Raw genomic sequence first — 24,432 nt, forward strand, 5'->3', positions numbered from 1 at the left:
AAGAGCTAAACGTTTCCCCAACAGCTCCTAAAAATGTACTTTTTTAAAACTTTTCCATTAGAGCACCCTAAATTATGTTTAAAATTCAATTATCAAAGACTTCTCAGGCGAAAGGGGCTTCCTATAAAGAAAACCGCCACGTTTATCTCGTTGCCACAGGCATTTATTTGTCTAGCACCACAGACTCAAACTGGAACAGAGGAGAAAACAGATTGTTAAAAGTGAAACGCTTTGTTCAAGTTGACAGCGCCATGGTTTTTCCTCTTCTCTCAGGCTTTATTCGCCAACATCGAGGAGATTCTGGCCGTTCACAGAGACTTCCTGTCCATGGTGGAGGAGCTACTGCAGCCTGAGCCTCACGCTCACCATGAAGTGGCGCGCTGCTTCTTGCACTTTGTGAGTAGTTTTGTCATCGTCTTTAGCTTAGCTCCACCTCGGTGCCTTTAGATTGGATTTGCTGTCTCAGAGCTCAGTCATGCAAAGTTGCCAAATGTCCTGAAAAAATAAGGAATCAACTTGTTTTGCAAAGTAAAAAGATGTCTTCCTTTTTATGTTGATAAGAAATGAATGTTGAAAGAGGTTAGACAGCGAGTTTGTCTGATCAGAACTGAAGACGTGTTTTTTCTGCAGTGAAAGATGCTGAACATAGAAATATGCTATTGCTAGTTGAAGCTAGTGGAAAGTCTGTTGCTTAAACTGCTTTTTCTCCAGTAAAGTAGACCAGATGTTGTTATTTAAAGTCACAGCAGATTACCAAGACAAACTGGAGAAAACGTGTTTTCTGTGAAAATATGGAGTGAGTGCCGAAAGACACTGGAACGATCAAGAAAAGCTGAAGCGGAAAGAAAAAGAACACTAGCCAGATTAAAGAAAACACTTGCTAAAAGGTAAATGAATCAAAAGACTAGCTAAAAGCTAGAAATAGTGAAAAGCTATTCAAAAGTAGTAAAAGATCAATTAAAAGCTAAAACTAGCATAGCCAAGCTAAAAGCTAAAGTTAGCAAAAGGCTAGCTAAAACAAGCAAAGTACTTGCTAAAAAGCAAAACACTAAATAAAAGCTAAAAGAAGCAAAAGGTTAGCTAAAAAGAGCAAACGTGAGCTAAGAGCTAAATATAGCGAAGTATTAGCTAAAAGGTAAAAATATCAAAACCTAGCTAAATGAAACAAATGGCTAGGTAAACAAAATAAAAGTATAGGTAAAAGGAGCAAAAATCTATCTAAGAGCTAAAACTAGCACAAGGCTAGCTATATAAAGAAAAAGGCTATCCAAAAGTAGCAAAAAGCTAGCTAAAAGGAGCAAAAAATAGTTTATAGCTAAAGTTGCAGAGCTCTAGTTAAAAGAGCAAAAGACTACCGGTAGTTAACATTTAAATGTAGCAAAAGACTAGTTAAAAGTTAGAAGTAGTATTCCTTTGAGAAGCACCCTAAGCTGCACAACTAGTGCTATAGCTAGCTGCTGAAATGCTAATAGCGAGTTGTAAATTTTTACAGCTATTTTTATAAATTTGATAATATTTATATATATTTTTCCCTATCAGTTTGATAATGCGCTGGTTGTTTTCATTCTAAAGTTATTTATGAGTTCAAACAGCAGCAGCTAACTGTAGCCCTTCTGGTGCAGTCTAGGACACGCCTAGCTTTAATTTAATGCCTTTTTTATTCTAATAATGTGACGCAAAACTCACGGCAATGTGAAAGTTTACCAAAAAAATAAAATAATTTTTTTTAGATTAGAGCTGTTTTAGAACGGGCCCTGTGATGGACTTGCGACCCGTCCAGGGTGTACCCCGCCCCTCGCACAGTGATTGCTGGACATGGGCACCAGCGACCCCCGTGACCCAAAATGGAAAAAGCGGGTAAAGAAAATGGATGGATGGATGGATGAATGGATGTTTTAGAACGCTCAGCCTAGCTATTTGTTTGTCAGTCAGATCCTAAATAAACTGTCCACACTGAGGTCATCCAAAGAGCATCTACAACAGGTAAGACAATACTTGTTCATAACCTTTCCTCTGAAACCCCACAATAAAATATGAACTATTGCATCGATGCGCTCTCTCTGCTGTCTGTAATCTGAAAACCTAGCTTTGCTCCTGAAATGACGAGACACTCCACATGCTGTCCGTTAATCTTTCTAGATATTGCATGATGAGACAGTGCACATGTGCTCTGATGTACTCACCTCAACCTTCATATATATATATCTTTGATGCAGATTCTCGAAGCGTACTGACATGTAATAGGTTTTAAAGGGCTATAAATCTACCCGTCCTTCTGTTGGTCTCGCAGCAGCTTCAGTGTCTCTCTGCTGTTGGACGCAGGTGAAGGAGAGAGATGATGTCGGGGTACAGATGGCGCGGCTGCAGTAGGTTTACGACGAGACAATTTGATCTAGAGACCAGGCTACACTTCAAAGCTGAGAACCGAAAACTTCTATGATTCAGTCAGAAGCGCAGAAGTGTGAGCGCAGTGAGATCAAACAAATTAGGCTCCCTTATTGTGAAGCATTTTCAAACTTTCCAAGTGTTTTCTTGATGCAGATAAACTTAAAGATGAATAACGTTGAATAACTTTGCAACAGAAACATAAAAAAGTTATGCCAGCTGGACAGCTGACTGCTCAAACTTGCAGTTCCTCTGTGGCCCAGACTCTGGCTCTGGCTGACTCCACTCATTTCCAAGCCCTTAAAACAGTCAGCTTAAGGTTTCATATAAAGTTTTGGCACAGTGTTCAGCTAATCCTAGTGTTGTGTTTTTGTAAACTTGCTGTTGTGGTAGATAAAATACCCTTCTGTCCTGAGGCTCAGCACTTGCCTGAGGACCACAAACTATTTTTGTAAGTCTGTAGTGACTTTGTTGTGTGGTCTGGGCTCAGACAACAAAGCATAGATGCCTCCTGATGAGCTTAAGCTGAAAGTTTGCTGGTCGTATATCTACAAGACAGAGGATGAGAAGACAGGATGGAAGAGACACACACACGCACACACACACACACCACAAAACACAACGCATTTCAAGATGACAGAAGAATTTCACACTGCATATGTTTAAGTTTCATTCATTCAACCTTTATTTAGACAGATAAGTCACATTGCACCTAGAAGACTCATTTACAAGTGAGACCTGTTTGGACAGACAAAAAAGTAGTGAAACTGGACACATGTAGGAATTGGAGGCAAAAAAATTCCTATCAGACTTTTTTTTTCCTGCCTGAGAAGAAAAAACTCTGATATTAAAAAACGCCTCGCACAAACAAGCACAGTGACGTAGACATTCTGCAGAGGGGGGAGGCGAGAGCGGTCAGCATATTCATAGATGCTCTCAAGGGCACTGTAAGAGTTCTGATAAGGATGGAATAATCAGCCAGTGTCCTCAGGTGAGATCTGTAAGCATTCTCGAGGTATGTTGAGGAATGCCCAAGAATAACTACTATGAGAATCCAAGAGTCCTGAAATGATGACACAACGTTTATTCAGCTGGTTTCCTGTGGTTATCAGTTGGAAATTCCTCAGGGAGGGGGTGGTGAGCATCAGATCACATGTTCTCCAGGCGAATTCAGATAAATGGCCTTCAAGGCCAGACAAGGGAGCCAAATTCAGATAAACACACAGTTGTTTTGGGGACAGGCAGAACTTAATGACATCTACCTTGAGTCTGTGTTGGTCCGCTCGGTTCCGAAATGTTCAAATTACATGGCCACACCGATGGAACGTGACCGAGTAAAATCCCCGAGATCTGATCCATTCTGCCCAAAGCATTTGAGTCTGTACTCGAGACATGAACCAAGCCATCATAAAGGCAAGCAGCATGATCGGGTCCAAATTTGCTGCCGACGACTTCCTTGATTGTAGATAAAACCAGCAACCAGCCGAATCCAAAAAGAAAGAACAAGTTATCGTAAATCCAATTAAATATGCGTCCTTAAAATCCACAAATGGCAGCAGAGATAGACACATCATCAAGTCTTCCAAGTCGATGAGATATCCAGCTACTTGCGTGCCAGCAGGGCAAATCAGCTCGCCTAAAGCCTGTCTTCTCTTCGAAGAAATGTTGTAAATTGAGTTGAGGGACCAACTGATCAAAACAAGTCCATAATTATGGTTTGGAAGAAATGCAAGAGAGTCTCAGAAGCAGTTTCACAGACAGACAGAGCAGCAAAGCAAAGCGGAGAGGAAGGGGAGGGGAAAGCGTCCGATCTCGGCAAGAGCAAGTGGTGAAGTGGCCTGTTGTGATTTTTTTCACTTATTTATTTAAAATTTCCAGTAAAAAAATAATCAAATAAGCTGCTAATAAATGGATGCAGCCTTGCAAATTCTTAGAACTGGATCTAATATGGAAATCTGAACTTCATGAAACTTTTACCTTAAGTTGAACATTTATGAAAGCAGTATTTTGTTGTAGTGATGTTGTGTTTGATTGCCTTTTTTCACAGGCTCAACATAGCGAAGCAAATCTTGTGCTGTTTTTTCATTGTCCTGTCTCACTTTGCTCTAAGTCAACCCGCCTCAGTTCTACAGTCTCTAGTTTTAAATGTAACTAAGTGTTCAGGTTGTCAGTGCGGTCGCCCAAAACTTACCACCAACTGACAAACAAGTAAAATAAAGTCATAAAATATTCACCCATCTCATGGGGCGGCTGTGGCTGAGTGGTTAGAGCAGTTATCCTTCAATGCGGTGTCCAAAAATGGAGTGGCCGAGTTGAGGCCACCCCCCTTCACTGGTTGGCGCCCGTAAATCATTCATTCGTTCATTCTTTCATTCAACCTTTATTTATATAAATTGAGTCCATTTGATCTAGCTTCGTCTGAATTTTGTCGTCAGCCAACAAGCACAGAAACGGCTGCACCTCCTCAAAGTACCATGGTGCTAAGCAGTGGTGTACTCTATATTTTTGTAGTGGGTATACTGCGCTTAGAAATGTTATGTTAGTTATGTTCAATATATAGTACGTGCATTTTAGCTTTTATTACTACCTTGAAGTACTTATTCATACAAATTCATCCTGCTTGCATCGTTAAAATTCTACCATGTTCTTGTTTACTATTTTCTCTTTACGACCTTGTAAATATTATAGTTACTTTTTCACTTTTTCGTATGTTCTTTTTGTACCCTTATTGCATTTCCTTATTTCTTGTTTGTTTGTTTTTTTTAAGCGAGTCAAATCGGTTCTTTTAATCCTGAGCATTTCAATGTACTGTAAACCTTGTATTAACCTTGCATATGACAAATAAACACAACTTGAACTATTAAACACTGTACAAAATCAGTTTAATCCCATCCAGACACCGTTCGACATCACAGTACTATATATATTCGCGTTATCACGTAGACTACAGCACTGGTGTTAACTAAACAACAGAAATGAATGGTGTGGCTGTGAGGTTTCAAAAAATGGTGGGCTTGATTACTGTGAAGGAGACACTCTCGTGATTGACGTCGCTCTCTGGCCACTCAATGTCCGGCAGTCTACTGTTGTCAGATCTTCAGCTCGACTCAGCTCACTTGATACCTCGACCCAGTAGGTCCTAAGAACTGAGCAGGAAGCGGGATGAATGATCCATTTATAAAGACTGAACTCGCGCAGGATTGACCCATTTAGGGCCGAGTCGACCCGATTAGGGCTGAGTCGAGCCCATGGAAAAGGCTCAGATGTGATTGGCTGATCAGGTATTTGTGTTAAGAAGCAGTTGAATATTTAAACCAAATCAAGTTTCACACAAAAGATAAAAAAAACCCTCATGTTAATACCTATGTATGAATTAAGCCAGAAAACCATAAGAAATCAGTTATATTATCAAATTAATTTTCTTTCTGTTGAGTAAATGCTTTGATTTTATAATGACCCCCATTTAAAAAAAAATCAAAACAACGTTATGGTGGGACATTAGCTATCTGGTATTTGTGCTCTGCTAAAGAACTTTAAATATTTTATTAAACTACAAAATATGAAACTGTGATTGTTAAGGATTTTTTTTAGCCTTTAGCATTTCAAAGACCACTATTGTGAGACAGCTGATAAAAATTCACATTTGAAGAACTTTTTGAAGTGGTGAAGAATGAGAAAAGAAAAATCAAGTCATCTTTTGGACCCAGAGTTATTTTTCTTAAAAATGGGACTTAGATCATGTCCCTCAGGTGTACAAGATATTGGATACGCTTCTTCCTTTTTTCTTTGCCCTGTTGCCATTTTTGTCTTTACTCACACTGACTTTCTTCCTCTGTCTCCTGCAGAGAAGCCGTTTTCAGGTTTATGACGAGTACTGTGGGAACCATGAGAAGGCCCAGAGGCTGCTGCTGGAGCTCAATAAGATCAGGAGTGTCAGAACGTGCTTACTGGTGAGAAAAGATCGTAGAAATGACCTAAACATGCATGGGTTTAATCCAAACTGGAGCCTGTGGTGGACAGGGGGAAAAGTTGAACTCTCTGTCCCAGTGTGTTTGACATGACCTGCCTAATGCGTGGGTGGACCCCCGCTTCCTGTCCCGCCACTTCTACAAACTTTCACTCCCACAGGAGAGCGTCGAGCTCCTAGAACAAAGAATGAATACATCCTCACCACTGGCTCGCAGTCTTTTCCTTTCTTCTTCATATCCTCAAACCTTTGGTGCGCGAACTGTTTATTTCTTCCACTCATTCATACTTCTAACCTTTTACTATTAGTGTTTGACAGTCTGTCTGCATTGCAACGTTTGCTGCATTTGAAGACCTCTGTTCAAAGAGAAACTGAGACTGGCAGCATGGACTTTGCAGACTTTACACTAAAAGAGTAGCTGCATGTCTGATTTACAGCTGTTCTGGTTTTTTTTAATTCTGCGCAGGCAGAAAAGGGACTAATATCAATGCTGATTCAGCATTCACACTGTTGTTTTCCTGTTTGTTTTGATGTTTCTATGCATGCTTTGCAATTCAATTACTTCTGCATACTTGGTGCTATTTTAGCCATTCATATAAAAAAGAATGGCTCAGCTCATTTAGAAAGAGGCTTCTTTCCCCCTTTTTTTCATGTGGTTTTTGTATATTTTAGATTTTTGAACATTTTTAACTTAATATTGTTTTTACATAGAAAATTTATTTCTAAAAATACATTCCTAAACTACAAACTTTTACCTTCCACTTTGTTACTTTGAGCTTGACCTTTGACTTTTTGACTACCTTTCTGCTGCTTTTGTTTTTAGCAAGCCTTTTGCTATTTTGAGCATTTGTCTAGCCTTTGGATACTACCTTTTAGCTAGCCTTTTTGTGCTTTTAACTAGCCTTCTGCTACTTTTAGTTTTTATTTTAACCAATTTCTTACTACTTCCAGTGTCTAGCTAGTTTTTTGAGACTTTTAGTGAGACTTCTGCTCTTTTTAGTTGGCATTTTGCTGGGATTAGCTTTTAGTTAGCCTTTTCCTATGTTTAGCTTTTAGCCAGCATTTTGAGACTTTTGGCTGACCTTCAGATGCTTTTATCTAGTGTTTTGCAACCTTTACCTTTTAGCTAGCGTTTTGCTATTTTTAGTCAGCGATTTGCAGCTTTTAGCAAGGATTTCCTTCTTCTACCATTTATTATACTTATTTTTTTTAGCTGTAACAACTCGGTTTCAGCTTATTTAGCACATTTAAGCACTTTCAGCAGTCATTTAACACTCTGTGTTCACACAGAATGCAGAAAATGTATTTTCTCTAGGTGAAATTGATGAGTGTTGAACATTTGGTGACTGAGCCCTGCATTGGGACCAGCTGGGTCTCTTGCTACCTTCCAGTCTGTACCATGTGTTCGTAGGCCTTGGGTCTGTGGCCCGTAGTGACTGGGGCGAGGATACACGTTAACCTCAACTAAACCTTTGGCCTGCTGACTGCTACAAAGTTTGGTTTAGTGTTTACACTGTAAATTGGGAACGCCACATCTAAATTTCAGGTGAGAGGGGAAGTGAAAATGATTAACAGCTGACTCTTTACCCCTTTGACCTTCTTTGATCAAGTGAAGGCCGAAGACCAGTAAGAGCCTTACGGTCAAGGAACCAGTGTCTTTTAGATGTTTCAAACCAAAACAAAGATTACTGGGTCTTTTTGCAGTAGTTGCCCTAAATTTATTAAACAATTTAATTTACCTCTCTATGCTCGCACTAGTTAGACTCAGATTTTTGTAAAAAAAATAAATAATTTTTTTAGCTATTGAGCATTCTAGCTATTATAGATTTTATATGCATTGTGTTTTTGTCTCACTTTATTGCTTTTACATTTATTTTACTGTCTTACTGTTTGACTTTTCTGAGAAGCATTTTAATCATCATCGGTGGATTTTAAACTTGACAGAAAATCTTATTACTTCATTTATGTTACATTCTGTTTCAGACTATGGAAAATCTAAGGTTGTTTTTGTATTGAACATTTTTTGAGTTCATGATAAATCTTTCACTGTGTGCTAATCATCAGCAACAGGAAGTTTTGGGAATGGTACAGGTTAAGAAAAAGTGCTTCTAAGAGATCCAAAATTACAGAAAGTTAAAAAAGACACTTATTAGTCATAGAAAAAAACAAAAAAAACAAACAAATGTGGCTAGAATGTTTGAACATTAAATGTCTGAGGTAATCTCCTGGAATCTAAATGTCACAGCAATGTTGAAACTGTGCTCTTTAAACTTATTTTCTTACAAATTATTTGCAAATTTAGACACCAATCTTACTTTTTCTTTAGCGTCACTGAGCTATTAATTTTTCCCAGCCACATGTCCAGTACTCCAGTTCATAGCTTGTGTTTTCTGTCAACATTACAACCACCCACCTGCTAAGTGTGGAGTATGTGCTCAGTCAGGTCATTTGGACAGTTTCTTTTTTTGCTGAGATGTTTCGTCCGTTATCCAAAAGACTTCAATCCGAGAAGCCACCAAACAAAATTGATTCTCACAAAAGCATACTTCATAGTGGGAAAAAACAATTTGCTGGTGCTAAAATGGCCTCCGGGGCCCGCCGTCTCTCTCGTCAACTCCTCTGAGACAGTCATGCCAAACTGGTTCAAAACACCAATGTTCATGCTGAATAATCCAAGTATAAAATCCAACAATGTTCAGTCAGTTCATCTGGATGGCTCCTTTTATTGCTGAGACGTTTCTTCCATCATCCAGAGGACTTCCTCAATTGAAGAAGCCACCAGTCTCTCGTCAACTACATAACATACCACTTTGGCATGACTGTCATGACTGAGGAGTTGACGAGGGAGAGGGCGGGCCCCAGAAGCCATCTTAGCACCAACAAACTGTCTCTTCCCACTATGGAGTATGCTGTTTGTGAGAATCCATTTTATTTGGTGGCTTCTTGGATTGAAGAAGTCCTTTGGATGAAGGACGGAATGTCTCAGCAAAAAAAAGAAACTGTCCAGATGACCTGACTGAACATTATTGGATTTTATACCTGGATTATTGAGCTTGAACTTTGGTGTATGGAGATGTTGGATAGCAATCGGAGACTGAGGATGACTTGCACACCAAAATTTAGCTCAACATCCGTACGTCGGACAGAATATCCCGTTAGTATCATGACATTTCTGTGCATGCTGAAAGCAAAACAATTAATTAATTTACTGGTGATTAACAACAAATGTTGGACTTTTCAAGCTACCAAAGAACATTTCCAGTTAATGTTTGACCTTTCTCCCTTTCCTTCCCTGCAGAACTGCATGTTGCTGGGAGGAAGGAAAAACACAGAAGTACCACTTGAAGGTTACTTGGTGGCTCCTATTCAGAGGATCTGCAAGTACCCGCTGCTGCTCAAAGTGAGTTTGTGAATGTGCCGTGCGTGCCAGCCATGTGTTTTCAGAGCTACCACACCCATGCTGCAGTAAGGCACCTTCTTCTCCTCGGTCATTAGTTAGGGCTGTCGCGTCTGCTACACATCAGCCTCTCCCTTTCTAATGAAACGTTGGCCTCGTATTCTGACACGTCTTTGCTTTTGTTCAGTCACACGACTGCACTACATGCCCAGCTGAACATTCAGATGTTTTGACCAGGCCCATTCATACCTGTCCTTTTTCCAGTGTGGAGCGTGACTGAAAGGTTATACATTTTCAAAGACTCAATGGATTCAGTGACCTGAGCTGTCCCAACTCATTTATCTTGTTGTGATCTAATAATTCACCAGAATGCACAGAGATGTTATAATAATAGAGCGGGGTAAACAGAAGCGCAGCCAGTTGAGGGTTTCCTGCTTCTGTGGCCTCCTCTTTCTCCTCCTCTTCACTAAGTGACACAGATAGCAACCGGAGGCTTCAGATACACCTAGGAACGTGTAAATCAGTCTTCTGACACGCTGAAAAGCTGTTTCAACTTTGAGATTCAATCCTTTTTTTTTGCCAGACTGAGGAGAACAGCAGCAATGAACTGAGGAGACACTGGAGGGTGAAGTGTGGAAAAGATGATAAATACAATAGTTTTCTCTCAGGTGTTTCCATGCCTCATCTAAACAAGGATGTAGGAAATTTTCCAGATGACTTCTTCCTCTTTAAAGCTTTTTCTGCGCTTGTCTTTGTATCTTTATACATGTAGGAGCTGCTGAAGAGGACCCCTAAGAGGCACAATGACTACCACCTGGTCCAGGAGTCTCTGCAGCTGATGAAGGCTGTGTGCTCCAGCATCAATGAAGCGAAAAGGCAGATGGAGAAGTTGGAGATTTTAGAGGAGTGGCAGTCACACATTGAGGGCTGGGAGGTGGGCTTTAAACCACGCATCACACTTAATTTTGCTGTTTTTATCTGATAAGAAAAATAAAACATTTGTATTAGCATTGCTTGGAATAGTCATAACTATCTGGTAAGAATTAATCTATATTCCTATATTTTTCTAAACGGAGCCTGTTCAAACAGTGGCCTACAACAATAAATATAATAATTGTTCATAACTTTTTCACAAAACCTCACTTTGGAAGCTCTCAACTGTTGCTTTAAGGCTTTCTGAACGCATGACAGATGCTGTTAACCTGACTTGTTGTAGTGTTTCAGTATAAAATGCACTGCAAAAACACAAATAGCAGAACTGTTTTTGGAACAACTAATAAAACCCATCTTGAACTCATTATTATCACCAAAAAAAACTCCAAAGAATTGATATAACTGTTTATTGTCTAAGTTGTCGGAACATAAAGATTACTTGTTTTAGCTGCGTCTGGTTGAGCATACAGACACAAACAGCTCAAAATCCAAGAATAGTGCAATCAGAAACAGGCTCGGTGTTGGGTGGGGTGACATCTTGCACTCAGCACAGTTTTGGCTGCAGCTCCTCTGCGGTTTCCCCCCCTCTGCACTTGTATTAATTGTGAACATTAACTCATTGTGGAGCTGGATCCTGTTGTCTGCTGCTCACCAGGCTCTGCAGCTGCAAATGAGATGGAACTGAAGAAGGGGTAAAGGAAAACGGCAGAGAAGCTGAAGAAAAGTTTTGTTTTTTTCTGTGTGGGTGTTTGAGGAATGACAGGGGGATTGTGGGATTTTTTTTTCCGTTCCTGCTCCTCCCTCCAGGATGGCTGCTCATTAGTGCTGACCTGCTCCACTGCTGGCCACCCTCAGGGCCTCCTGGCAGGTTCACACACACTGCGTGGGAGAGGCAGGGCGATGGCCCGCTGTGGTCACCATGGCGATGACTGCCAACACTTGCTAGGATGGTGATTGCCAGTTGGTTAGCTTTGCAAGTGTCTGTGTTTTGTCACACTATGTCATGGTTCGGCTGTAATTTTAGACCTGAGGATAGTTTCCACCCGTTTTTCACCTTGTTTATTTAATTAGTCATTTTAACATCTAGCTCAGGTTTTGGTGCCATGGGTTAGTCTGAAGCTCATTTTCTTCCTTGGTTAATGGGGTATTCTGCTTTACCATTTTTTTATGCCTGGCAGTTTTCTGGCTGTGGTGGCCATCTTAATTTGTGTATAGTGTACAGTAGTCCCTTGATTATTGTCAGAATCAGAATAAACTTTATTGGCATTGCACCGAGATACAACGCGAATATGTACGTACAGTCGTCTGAAGATGGGCGGAGTGCACGAAGCTGCGGCTAAAAATAATTAGCGTGGCCTTCTTATTCTTATTCAGAATAATTATTGTGGGGGTTATGTTCCGGACACCATCTCAATAAGTGAAAAACCTTGAAGTAGAAACGCTATATTTATTTAAATATTTATTAGGGATGCACTATATTATCGGCATGGTATCGGCCGATATTAGCGTTATAGTTAAATATCGTCATCGGCCATTCCATCAAAATAACTCACCGATATAAAAGACACTGTTTTTGTATGACAACCCAGTGACAAGGATGCCTGCAGCAGAAGCACAACGTGATGGCGTCACGTGCACCTACCTGATATGATCACGGCGGAGAGGGAGAAGTCAAAATGTCGGCGATGTGGAAGGTTTTGTTTTTTCGTTGAGGATGTCGGATTCCGAAGATTTTTGGACTATGTTGAGCCTCGCTACATCGTCCCCAGTCAGATATTTTTCCAATGTAGACTTACCTGATTTACAAGCCGTCATTTCAGACGTCATTGAGAAGCTAATAGATGATAGCACTTGGGTGAGTTTTATCACAGACATTTGAACGTCAAGTGTTAGCCCCGTTAGCATGATTAGTCTTATGGCACAATGGATAGACAAAAACTTTGAACTTAAAAAATAATATATATAAAAAAACATTGGTATTGGTATCGGTTATCGGCCAAATAAGTTTTAACATATCGGCATATCGGATATCGGCCAAAAATCCAATATCATGCATCCCTAATATTTATATATATTTTAAGGCTTTATAAACCCTTCCCATACTCTTTCAGTGTTCTAAACTCTTAAACATACGTAATTTAACTACATGCGTATGTGTACTGTACAGTACTTCAAAATGTTATCTGGGGACTCGCCAGCCTTCATCTGGTTCTGGTCAAGTTCTGATTGGCTCTCTTAGCCATTGAGCACCAGACACTTTTGGAGAGAGCCGGACCTGCGGAGAGCCAGCACAAAACCACACAATGGTCCCGATCGAGTCCAAATAATCCAGAGGGATCTGGATGAAAAACGTTTGTGTGAGATCCGAAGAAGACAGCGGATCTCCAAGCAACGCCTCCCTGCTCAAGAGGCTCCCTGGGTCGGCAAGCAGCACTCAGATTGACCGATGAGGTTGGGAGTAGTCCTGGTCCAGTTCTGATCATGTTTCGGCATCCACTGAGCGCCAAAGTCACTATGAATAAGGACCGAACTTTTAAATCAGGTTCAGATCGGATCAAAACTTTCCCTCCATTCTGGCACAAAACAGCAGGCCGGAAGCAATGTTGACTTCTGGGTAATGTAGTTTTTTTGGACTGGCGATACGATATAGGCTTATTGAAAGAAAACTACAAAATGGCGGCACCTGCCTTAAGCATTATTATTTTTCGTTAGCTTTTTATCTGCACCGTCCCAATCACGTGAGTAATATTTAAGTTGGCAATCTGTGAAAAACCGCGAAAGAGCGAGTCCGCGAAAGTTTAACCGCGAACTAGCGAGGGACTACTGTAATCTAAATGTTAATGAGATGTAAATCTACATTTAATGATTACTTTCTGATAGTTTCATTAAAATCCTTTTAGTGGTTTGAGATATTTTGTTAACATAACATAGGGTTGACGCCAGCTGCTAATCCTAAAGCTTGAAGCAAAAATGTTCCACTACATGTAGCCCTCAGTGTATGTTTTGGGGATGACTCTCAACTACTAAAACAATAGCTCAATAGCTGTAAAACTGGCTAAGTTGTAGCCATTTTTAACTTGCTGCAAATTAGTTTAACATCTGGTCAAGGGCTGTGAGAAAAGGGAAACAAAAAAAGGCGTTCAGGGAGGAATCTAAAGATCCAGAGCAGAGAAAGTCAGTGATAACTGTGCATGAGAAGCAAAGAGAAGAGAAAGGGTGAAGAAAGAAAGAAGGTTTTGGCATCAGTGATGTCTCCTGCAGCAGGAAATGCTTTGCCTCTATGCACTAAGGAGTTATTTTTAACTCTGATCAAATGGGGGTGTGGGCATAAATTCCCGCTGTGTCTAAGTTAGGGGAAAAGACAGCACGCTTTATCACTTGCAGCAGGAACCCAACTAATATGGTGACCAGGCGAGACATTGCAACACATGGTCCGACCGGACGGGATGTTATTCTATTGGAGCTATTAACCACCCCATGTTTTAAAGTCCCACAGCAATCTGCTCTGAGGAAGCAGGGTGTGTTTTCACAGACCCCTGAGAGAGGGAACAGGAAGGGCTGGGCTCTGTAAACTCACATCTGGTCAAAGCTGCATGTGGAGTTTGAAAAAAAAAAGTACTGAGTTTTATCTGACAGATATGTGCACCATTGTAGTTATTTAACATTTGTTTATTTTATGTATTTCTTCTTCACGTTAACCCCCTCCAAGGGCTCCAACGTCACAGATACCTGCACCGAGATGCTGATGCAGGGTGTTCTGTTAAAGATCTCAGCTGGAAACATACAAGAGAGAATCTTCTTCTTGTTTGACAAGCTTCTGGTTTATTGCAAGAAGAAAAACAGGTGTTTATATTTTACTTTTATTTAATCTATATTACTAACAATAAACCACATGGGAAATAATGAAATTAACCTCACACTTCGGGTTGTTTTGCTTAAAGAATAATTTGAATAATAATAACATTTAGAGTTTTCTATTTGCGGCATGGAGGTGAAGTTGTTAGAACTGTCAGAAAGACGGTTGCATGTTCACCTTTTTTCTTGGAGCTTCTTTGTTTAGAGTTTGCGTGTTCTGTCTGTGCATGAGTGGATTTTCTCCGGGTACTCAATTTTCCTCCTACAGACCGAAAACATGCATTTTAGGTTAATTTGTAACTAAATCGCCTCTAGGTGTGAGTAGGTAGGTAAAGGAGAAGATGGTAAAGAAAATGGATGGTTGGAGGTTTCCTTACTTGTCTGTTTAAACAATATAAAAATATATAGAAAAAAAATTACTTCAAATATTTATTTTTTGACAATTTTCTAGAGTAAACAGATACATGTACTGTGCAAAACATTTATCATTTTTGTGATGAAGCGAAAAAGATTTTGGAAAAACAACAGATCACACAAGTCCCATGTTAGTTAAAGTTGGGATGCAGTGTAAAATATAAATTAAAAACAGAATGCACTGATTTGCAAATCTCATAAACCCATAACATATCCACATTAGAACATACTAACTCCTCCACAAATGCTGGTTAAAACTCTATCATGCAAAGAAGAAGCCACATGAACACCATCTATCTATAAGCTCATTTAAAATTAACTTAAATAAAGTGGGAAATGTTCTGTCATCAGATTATTCAAAAATTTGTACGTACGGTAGTCCCTCGATTATCGTGGGGGATCCATACCTTGAAGACCCACGATAAGTGAAAAACCGTGATTCGTTTATTGCGGACTCGTTCTATCGCGATTTTTCAGAATAAGATTAGACATGACACACAACTGGCTGATTGATGGATGAGCCACACGATCGGCATGGAATTTTTATTTAAAATAAATTATTGTAAATTATTTAGCACCTCCTGCACCTTTGTGCAGCCTGCACTGCAGGATAAACTTCCTGCTGCAGCTGATCAGCTGTTCTCTGTGCAGAGCAGAGAAGTGGGCGTGGCCAAGAGCGCTTGCAGGTGGCGGAGAGTAGCGGAGGCAATGAGCTGAAATCATGACATTTTGTGCTGTTCTAGAGCTTTAGAGTTTAGAAACATTGTTTAGAATATTGCAAGTGTGGGAACGGTTTAAAATACTTTAATATATCTATATATAAAATATTAAAATAATCTACTACTTACTACTTGTACTACTAATCCTACCTTGCGATTTTTCATTTATCGCGGGGCTTTAGGGTACAGATCCCCTGCGATAAACAACAGACTACTGTATTCTAAACAATTTTTCTAAACTCTAAACGCTCTAAAAGAGCACAGAATGTCATGATTTCCCTCTCTCTGCCTCCACTGCTCTCAGACACCTGCAAGCAGCCTCAGCCACGCCCACTTTTTTGCTCTACACAGAGAACAGCAGATCAGCTGCAGCACGAAGCTTATCCTGCAGTATGGGTTGCACAAAGGTACAGCAGGTGCTAAATAATTTAAAATAATTTATTTTAAATAAAAATTCCATGCTGATTGTGCGGCTCATCTTGTGCGTCTTTTCAAATGTTAGTTTAAAAAACTGTGATAGAGCGAGTCCATGATAAACGAACCGCGAAGTAGCGAGGGACTACTGTATTTGGAAACCAGAGACACTACGTCCTCTGCACTAAAGAGGAGAGGAACCATTCAGCTAGTTATCAGTGCACAATTCAAAAGTCTGCTTCTCTGATGGTATGGGGGTGCATTAGTACCTCTAATATGGGCAGCTATATTTGAGATTTGCAAATCATTGCATTCAGGTTTTTTTACTTTCATGCTTTAAACGACATCCAAAATTTTCACAATTGGGGTTATAGAAAAATGCTAAGTAGATGGATTTACAAGATTGCATTTTTTTTATTTACTTTGGAACTTGTGTTTAATCAAGGTAGGGCTATTACGCACCCAACTTAAGATTTTATTTTCTCTGTCAAGTTTTCTTTCACATCATGTGCCATTCTACCTAATGACATGACATTAACTTTGATCGGGGCACATTAAGCAGGGAAGCTGATTACAGTCTATTATTGTGTTTCTGCAAGCAGCACTCTTGATGAATAGCCCATTTTAGATCAAGTGTTTCTGTGTTGCTCCTGCTCCTTACTCTGAGCTACTGATACAGCGTTTAACAATGCAGCTTCGTCTAATCTAAGTGTTTGGAGCAGCTTTTGTTTTGCCATCACCAGCTGCCACCTGCTTTGATTTCCCGTTATGTTTCGAAGCCTGCGTAGCGTTATCAGGTGGTGCAGACAAAGGGTGGTGCACTCCCTGAGTGAAAAGGGACAAGACGAAAGAATCAAATTTGTTGCTCACACTCAATAACTTCTGTAACTTTGATGTTCTTTTCTAAAACCTCTGAATGTGACTATTTTCACGTCTTTACATTAGACTAAACCCTTTTCATGTATTCATGCATTTTTTTATTTATGTTTTGATAAAGGCGTTTGAAAAACAGCAAAGCATCCACTGAAGTTCCACGCTACCTGTTCAGAGGAAGAATAAACACCGAGGTGATGGAGGTGGAAAATATGGATGATGGGACAGGTAGGACATTCCTTTCTAGATACCACTTTTGGATTATTTAACCCCTCTAATCTCAAGTCTTCGGTTTATATTTTGACAAAAATAAGGTACTGTAGGTTGATAGCAAAGTCACTGATACTCAGCTGTGCGGCGTTAGATTTAATGAATGGAAATGTAAATGAGAAGCCTAGCATTCCTTGGAAGAATGCTTGTCCCCTACCAAATTCATCACAATATTTTGCTAACAGATACACGAATACACACACACACAAAGATAATTGTAGTAATTAATCTTGGAGCATTTAAAACAGGTGCGGTCATGTATTCGTGGGACTGACCTGCTGCTCTGCTGCTGGTTCTCGGTGAACTCACCCATTTGTGTCTTTTGGCCTCACGCAGCCACTGATTATCATATATATTTGTAGAAATCTATCTTTTCCTTTCCAGCAGACCTCAGATGGACAGCAGAATTCTGTGTTTCTGGCAGGGGATTATTGGGTTTGGGTCTGGAGCGAGCGGGAGGACAAACATGGTGCAGAAACTCACGGGTGTTCTGCGCCACAAACCAAAGATCTCAGCCTGAAATCCAGGCTGACAGGAGTATTTTAGCTGGAATTCCCATGTAATGAAAGTGCCTCGACTTTTCCCAGGAACACACTTGCTGCAGAGGATTGAAACACACCCTTGAGGACTTCCACACAGAGGACAAGCTTTTGGACATAATTATAATTGATGGTGGTGATGTTTTGTTTTTTGTTACAGCCTCACAGGGAGAACCCAAGGGCCAGCTGTTGGGCATTTAAAGTCGTCTCTATAATCCTTAAAATTCAACTAAACTTTTTTATTATTATTTCAAAGGGTGGGAGGACTTGAACTCCTAGTGAATCAGATAGAAATGGATTAAGCTATTTCTATTGGTTGCAATATGGTAAATTAATACATCCCATCTGGAAAACTTTGTGTTGTGCTGAGTAAATTCAATACATTGCTAATTTTGTGAATGTTTATGAAGCATTCACACTATTTCAACAAATCATATATCAAAACATTCAGCTCGTTCAGGAGAAGGGTGCTATTACTTAGTATTGGTTCAACTTTAGCTTTTTGAAATATTTAGCCTTTTCTGCCATTTTTTTCCTCATAGGAAATGAATTGAGCTCATTTTACATAGATCTCTTTACACTTTTACTGCTCCTTTCACATTTTGTTCTGCTTCAGTTTCTTTCAGCTTCCTTGTGCAAATGAAAACTTTTTCAGCTAATTTCAGCTGTTTTGTGCTCCTTTTAGGTTCTTTCTGCTATTTTTGTACTTCTTCAAACTTTTTTCTGCTAATTTCAGCTTATTAAGCTCCGTTCAGCTTATTTATGCAAGTTTCAACTTTTTTTGTTGCTATTTAACTACTATTTAGCTGTTTTATGCTCATTTTAGCTTTTTTGGCTAATTCTACATTTTTTGCACTCATTTCAACTTTTTTTCAGGCTAATCAGCAAAAATGTGCTCTCTTCACTTCCTTCTTGTAACTTAAGCTTCTTTTTGCTTCTTTAGCTACTTTTCTGCTGGTTTTTTTTGTTGCTAATTTCTGCTTTTTTCAGATAATTTTCACTTTTTTGTTCTCATTTCTGCTTCTTTCAACCTAATTGGGTAAACATGTTTTTTTCTGCTTTCTTCTGCTAATTTAAGCTTGTTCTACTGTACCTTTTCAGCTAACTTTTTCGCATTTCTTAGCTAATTTCAGCTGTTTTCAGATAAATTCAAGTTTTTCATGTTAATTTCTGCCACTTTCGGCCTACTAAACTTTTTTATACTAATTTCAGCTCTTTATCTCCTTTCAGCTTTTTTCTGCTAATTTCAGCTTTCTCTGCTCATCCAGCTAATATTTAGCTCTTTTGATGTTTTTTTTGCTTCCACATTTTTATAGCTCCTTTCAGCTCTTTCTGCTTCCTTCTGGTATTTTAAGCTTCTTTCTGCCTATTCAGCTACTTTTCAACTATCTTTTGCTAATTTCACATTTTTTTTAGCTACTTGCCTAATTTTTGTGCTAATTTCTGTTAATTCAGCAAATATGTTTTCTTTCTGCTTTCTTCTGCTAATTTAGGCTTGTTCTTCTAGTTCAGCTCCATTTCAGAATGCTTTAGCTAATTTCAGCAGTTTTTCAATAGTTCATCAGCAATAAGCATTCACACTGCATCTTCACAGGGAATACAATTTTTCTAGTTACTGCTTTGTATTCAGGGAAAACAAAGCCACATGAAGGAAGGGGACAAACTCAAATGCACATTTCCACCTTACTTTTACAAACCATTAGCTTAAATAGCAAATCACAGTCTGCTTCACGAGACTAGTCTAAAGAATTGAGTAAATAATGCTGATGGATAGCTCTTCTTCTGCTTGTGTTTGCTCATTTATCTCATTAAAGAAGAGGAGCAATAATCAATTAAACCCTCGATGGGAAGGTTCTGGAATTTAGATGAATGAGTTTGAGAGTAAAGTAATTTTTTGTATCTTATACAATGTGAATGCATCAAATGCAGCTGCTCTGTCAATTCAGATATTATTCCTGCATAGTGTTTCCATCAGCATACTATTTGAATTAGATTTTTATGAAAATAAAAGCAAATTTGTGTTGTGTGATTCTTTGCAAAGAGAAGACTGTATTAAACATGTATGGCTGACATTGTCTGTGACTGTCTGCCTCACAGCTGACTACCACAGCAGCGGAAACATTGTGAACAATGGCTGGAAGATCCACAACACGGCCAAGAACAAGTGGTTTGTCTGCATGGCCAAGACCCCCGAGGAGAAACAGGAGTGGCTGGAGGCCATCATGAAAGAAAGGGAGCGGAGGAAAAGTAAGAAGCCGCTATGAGTTATTGACAAATTTAGAGGAAATTAACTTTTCCCTGATTAGAACGCCCCAGGATTTAAGCACACATGTCAGTAAAGCCATTATGTTGACATGCAGTTTTCACCCATCCCTTCTTTCTCCACTATGCAGGCCTGAGACTCGGCATGGAGCAGGACACCTGGGTAATGGTCTCAGAGAAGGGAGAGAAGCTCTACAATCTTATGACCAAAGGAAACCTCGTCAAGGACAGAAAACGCAAGCTCACCACATTCCCCAAGTGCTTCCTGGGAAAGTAAGGCCTTACAGCATTAAACCTTGCAGAACAAACTTTTTTCTGCGGCACTAGCACCTCCATCATCCACTGCAAGATTTTTACAAATGCTTTCAAATCATTTGTAAATAATTAGAAAGCAACTACCAGGATATGCAAACCAAATAGAGCTGAATGGAAATCTTATGCTCTGTGTGTTTGTACCTTAAAATTTTTTAGGTCTTTTATCTGATGTACGTAAAACTGCCATTCAAGGCTTTGTACAGTGTCATCTTTTGTAATACAAATGATGTTTCCAATTCTGAGCTACCATTGTTAAACTGGCAAGGATTTCTGAATGCAGCAACTGGGCAGGACTAAGTGCGTGTTCAGGAGACTATATAACGACAGTCTGGATCATGGAAAAATCCAATCCTGCCAAATTTGGCCCATGAATCTTTTTTTAAGGAATATTAGTGTGGTGTCTGAGGAAACTATTGAATGCCAGCCATGAATCAGATCTCTCTCTATGCCTCAGCTGAATCCTGTGAGTGTGCATCTTCGTGTATCGTTATATTCAATTCAACCTTTATTTATACAGGTTAGTCTCATTGAGCCTCAAGGACTCATTTACAAGAGAGACCTGTTTAGTCAAAAAACACAGATGACAACAGTAGACAATCATAAAAATGCATATAAAATGAAAAGTAAATGGAAGAACGCAGACTGTAAAAGCTGGAAAACCTTAGCAACTGTTTTAGCATGACAATAAACAACCATGTCATCGGCATAGAAATGTAAGGATGCATCAGGAATAAACTGTCCTACTGGTACATTACTTATTTAGAATGTGAAGAGGGTGGGTCCTAAGACTGAGCCTTGTGGTACACCGTTGTTAACGGTTAGCTAGCTGGAAGAAGTACCATTATGCTGAACACATTACCTCGATTTGAGAGATAATTAGAAAACCAACCAATAGTCTCTATATATTGCCTATGTTAAAAGTAATTTTTTAGTGGTGCTTTGCACAAAATCTAAACTACTGTATAGATGGCTAACATTTGAGTAAAAAGTTAGATGAAAGCTGGGTCTAATGCGCATATTTTTCTGAATTAGACAAAAGTTTTGAAGCAAACTTGAATGAAGGGTTCTGCTTCCCAATTATATAATTATTAGAATTTTTTTCAGTCATGTCAAACTCCTTGTTATTTTTAAAAGCCAGAAGAAAGTAAAAAACATCCCAAAGCCCAACTGGACATATTTGTGGCAAAGTTACACGGCATGGTGGTTTGGAACAGGGAGTTGCTTTCTTCTTTTGGTCCATGCAGGAAACACAAGATCTCTTGTGGTCTGGAGAAGGAATGGATCTGTCAGCTAGAAAAATTTAAAGGCTCACACACTTAAATGTGGTCATCTGAATGAGTCTGAAGAGATCAAGTGGTGAAAAATTAGCTCCCTCTGGAAAGCTCTTCTTTATGTACAACACCTGGGTGACCTGTGGGTAAAAAAAAAAAAAAAAATCTCTTGCTTTGTACTTCCCCTGCTGTGATGGCTCTGGAGCTGATTACATGTAGGCGTATTTGTGAAGTGACAAACAGCATCATATATCTTTAATGAAAACCACATTGCCCATGGCTTCAACTCAGCCCACTCATTCTATTGTGACACGCTCTGCCTTCATTTTCTTAACACGCCTCTTTTGTTTCTTCTTGCCTTCATCTTTTCTTCTGGCATTATATTTTGGGAGGTTTCTTTCTGCAACAGAAAGAAATGAAAAAGTGTGTGTCAGCCACCTAACCAGAAGTTCTCATCCCAGTTTAAACCTGAAGGAAGAGAAACAAAATATGTAGTGTTAAGCCCCTTTTCCATAGCTCCTCTTCAACACGGTTTGACTCGGCTTGGGACGGTTCCAAGGCTTTTTCCCCTAGCAATTTTTTGTGGAACCGGCCCTTTTTTCAGTCCTTTCTCCGGGGTACCAAGCGAACTGAGCCAGCACCAAAACGTGACATCAGAACACCGTCGGTCACTGATTGATAAGGGGGTGGAGTCACTGGTTCTTTCAGAAACTTTTCAAAACAACCGATACGCCATTTGTAACAACTCCAACTCGGAACAGCGGCTGGACCTATTTAAAAAAAATTTAAAACCGTAATGACAACACTGTGGTCTAATGCTGAATTCCAGGCGATTTTTGTGTTTCGTGACCGACGACAAAATTTAGAGTGAGCTAGTCACTGTGGAGGATCATACGAGCTGCCAACACGAAGAAGCGCGCAAGGCCGGACCCCGAGCCCCGGCCTCGTCTGCTCCCGAATGCCGGACCCTGAACCACTGAGCCCCGGCAGACAGGGGCAGACCGGGACAGGTCTGGGACGGAGGGTGGAAACGATTTTTTAAACCATTTTATGTATTAAAAAAAATTTTTAATGTAATAATCTATAGTACTATTATACTATACTGCACAGTAGTAGCTAAAATTCTGTTATATGTGTGACAGAGTTGAAGCATGGGTCTATGGATGATCTATGACTAAACAAAATACCCAAATTACCAGATAACTTACTAGTATTAACAGTTGACAAGAAAGTATGACTGAAAATACTCTGAATGTTATGAACCTCAAACAGAACAGGTCAACTCAGACAACATCCTACAACAGCTATAATCAAACAAAGAGCAACAAAAAGGCAAACAATCAAGTAAAAGGTGAAAAACAAAGAATACAGTAATTCCTCGTTTATTGCTGGGATTAGGTTACCCCACCCCCACCCACCCCTTGAAAATCCACGAAGTACTGATGTCGTATTTGTTTTAGTATTTCTATACTTTATATTTCAAGGCTTTAGAAACGCAATGTTCTAAACTCTTAAACCTACGTCATTTTAGCAACATATATATGTAGCTACAAAATTTTACTCATCAGCTGGCAGAACAGCAGCGGCTCGGCTCCACTCCATCTTGGTTCCGTTTCAGCGAACCTACCCTGCCAGTTCTGGTCAGCTCTCTGGCTTGGGGTAGTGGCAGTGGGCTCCAGAGAGAAGCCAGACCTATGGCAGCACATCCCCTGCTCAGAAGTCCTTGTGGGCCAGCTACCAGCTCTCAGATTCACCGATGGGTCTGGGGGTCTGGTTCTGTGCAGTCCTTGAGTGCCAAAGTGCTATTTTTTGGAGGGGTACGGGGAGGACTTTGGGGTGGCAGGAGTGGGACTGGAGGTCTGATTGAGAGGTCTGATAGAGATGAAAAATGTCCCGACGGGCTCCGGAGGGATCGCTGGACCTATGGTGGCGTGTCCCCTGCTCTGAAGTCCTCGTCGGCCGGCTAGCAGCTCTTGGGTTCGCCGATGGGTCTGAGGGTCCAGTTCTGATCCGATTCCTGGTAGGCTCCGTGCGGCTCTCTGCATCTGCTGGGTGCTGAAGTCACTGTAAAGGACCAAACTTTTTTGGATCAGATCAGAACTTTCCCTCTATGTATTTCAGCAGAAGGCAACTGGGCTTCTGGGCAGGGCACAGTTGTCTTCTGGGAAATGTAGTCCTTATGAGCAGCGATGCAGTAAGCGTATTGAGAGAAAACTACAAAATGGCGGCACCTGTCCAAAGTATTTTATTTTTCGTTAACTTTTTACTGCACAGTATCCAGTACTGTCCCAATCACGTGAGTGATATTAAAGTTGACAATCATGTGTCATGTACAATTTTTTTTTCTCGCATTCAATCTTACTATTAAAAATTGCGAAAGCGCGAGTCTGCAAGTCGAACCGCGAAGTAGCGAGGGACTACTGTATTAGTTTACCAACAACTAATAATCATTCTCACTTGAACCAGGTTTGTGCACATTCACCCTGAGAACACTCCATAGCTGTGCCTTTGGGAACTTATAATTCAGTTCCAGAGTTTAAAAAATGAGTGTTGAAGCCTTGTGTTTTCAGTGTGGTCTGTTGTGGTGAGAGAAGACATCAAGCGTCAGCGTGTAAAGTGTGGAAGTTGCAGGAGGTGGGCAGATTGGTCTGTCCTCGCTCTGAAAACTTGGCAAAATGTCCCTTTCTGATGAACTCTGACACCAAGCCGCCTCCATCATGGCCTGGAAGTGCGCTTCAGGGAATTCCAGTGGTGCTCCTCGCTGTGTTTGTTTGGCTTTTGTGGGGAGAAAGGATTTCAAGGATGTAACCAGATAGAC

At 40.1% G+C, this 24,432-nt stretch overlaps 1 protein-coding gene across 1 annotated transcript in view; it reads left to right on the forward strand.

Annotated features, from left to right (window-relative positions):
- The window catches only part of prex2 (phosphatidylinositol-3,4,5-trisphosphate-dependent Rac exchange factor 2), a 145,740-nt gene that overhangs the window by 27,524 nt on the left and 93,784 nt on the right, over nucleotides 1-24,432 (forward strand). The window contains exons 3-10 of the mRNA XM_037693973.1: nucleotides 274-396; nucleotides 6,231-6,335; nucleotides 9,651-9,752; nucleotides 10,522-10,683; nucleotides 14,392-14,525; nucleotides 17,082-17,185; nucleotides 19,864-20,013; nucleotides 20,160-20,301. Coding sequence (XP_037549901.1) covers nucleotides 274-396; nucleotides 6,231-6,335; nucleotides 9,651-9,752; nucleotides 10,522-10,683; nucleotides 14,392-14,525; nucleotides 17,082-17,185; nucleotides 19,864-20,013; nucleotides 20,160-20,301 — 1,022 coding nt within the window. The remainder of the gene's footprint in view (nucleotides 1-273; nucleotides 397-6,230; nucleotides 6,336-9,650; nucleotides 9,753-10,521; nucleotides 10,684-14,391; nucleotides 14,526-17,081; nucleotides 17,186-19,863; nucleotides 20,014-20,159; nucleotides 20,302-24,432) is intronic.

This window comes from Nematolebias whitei, chromosome 20 (assembly GCF_014905685.2).
Source record: "Nematolebias whitei isolate Nwh7 chromosome 20, NemWhi1, whole genome shotgun sequence".
NCBI lineage: Eukaryota > Metazoa > Chordata > Actinopteri > Cyprinodontiformes > Rivulidae > Nematolebias > Nematolebias whitei.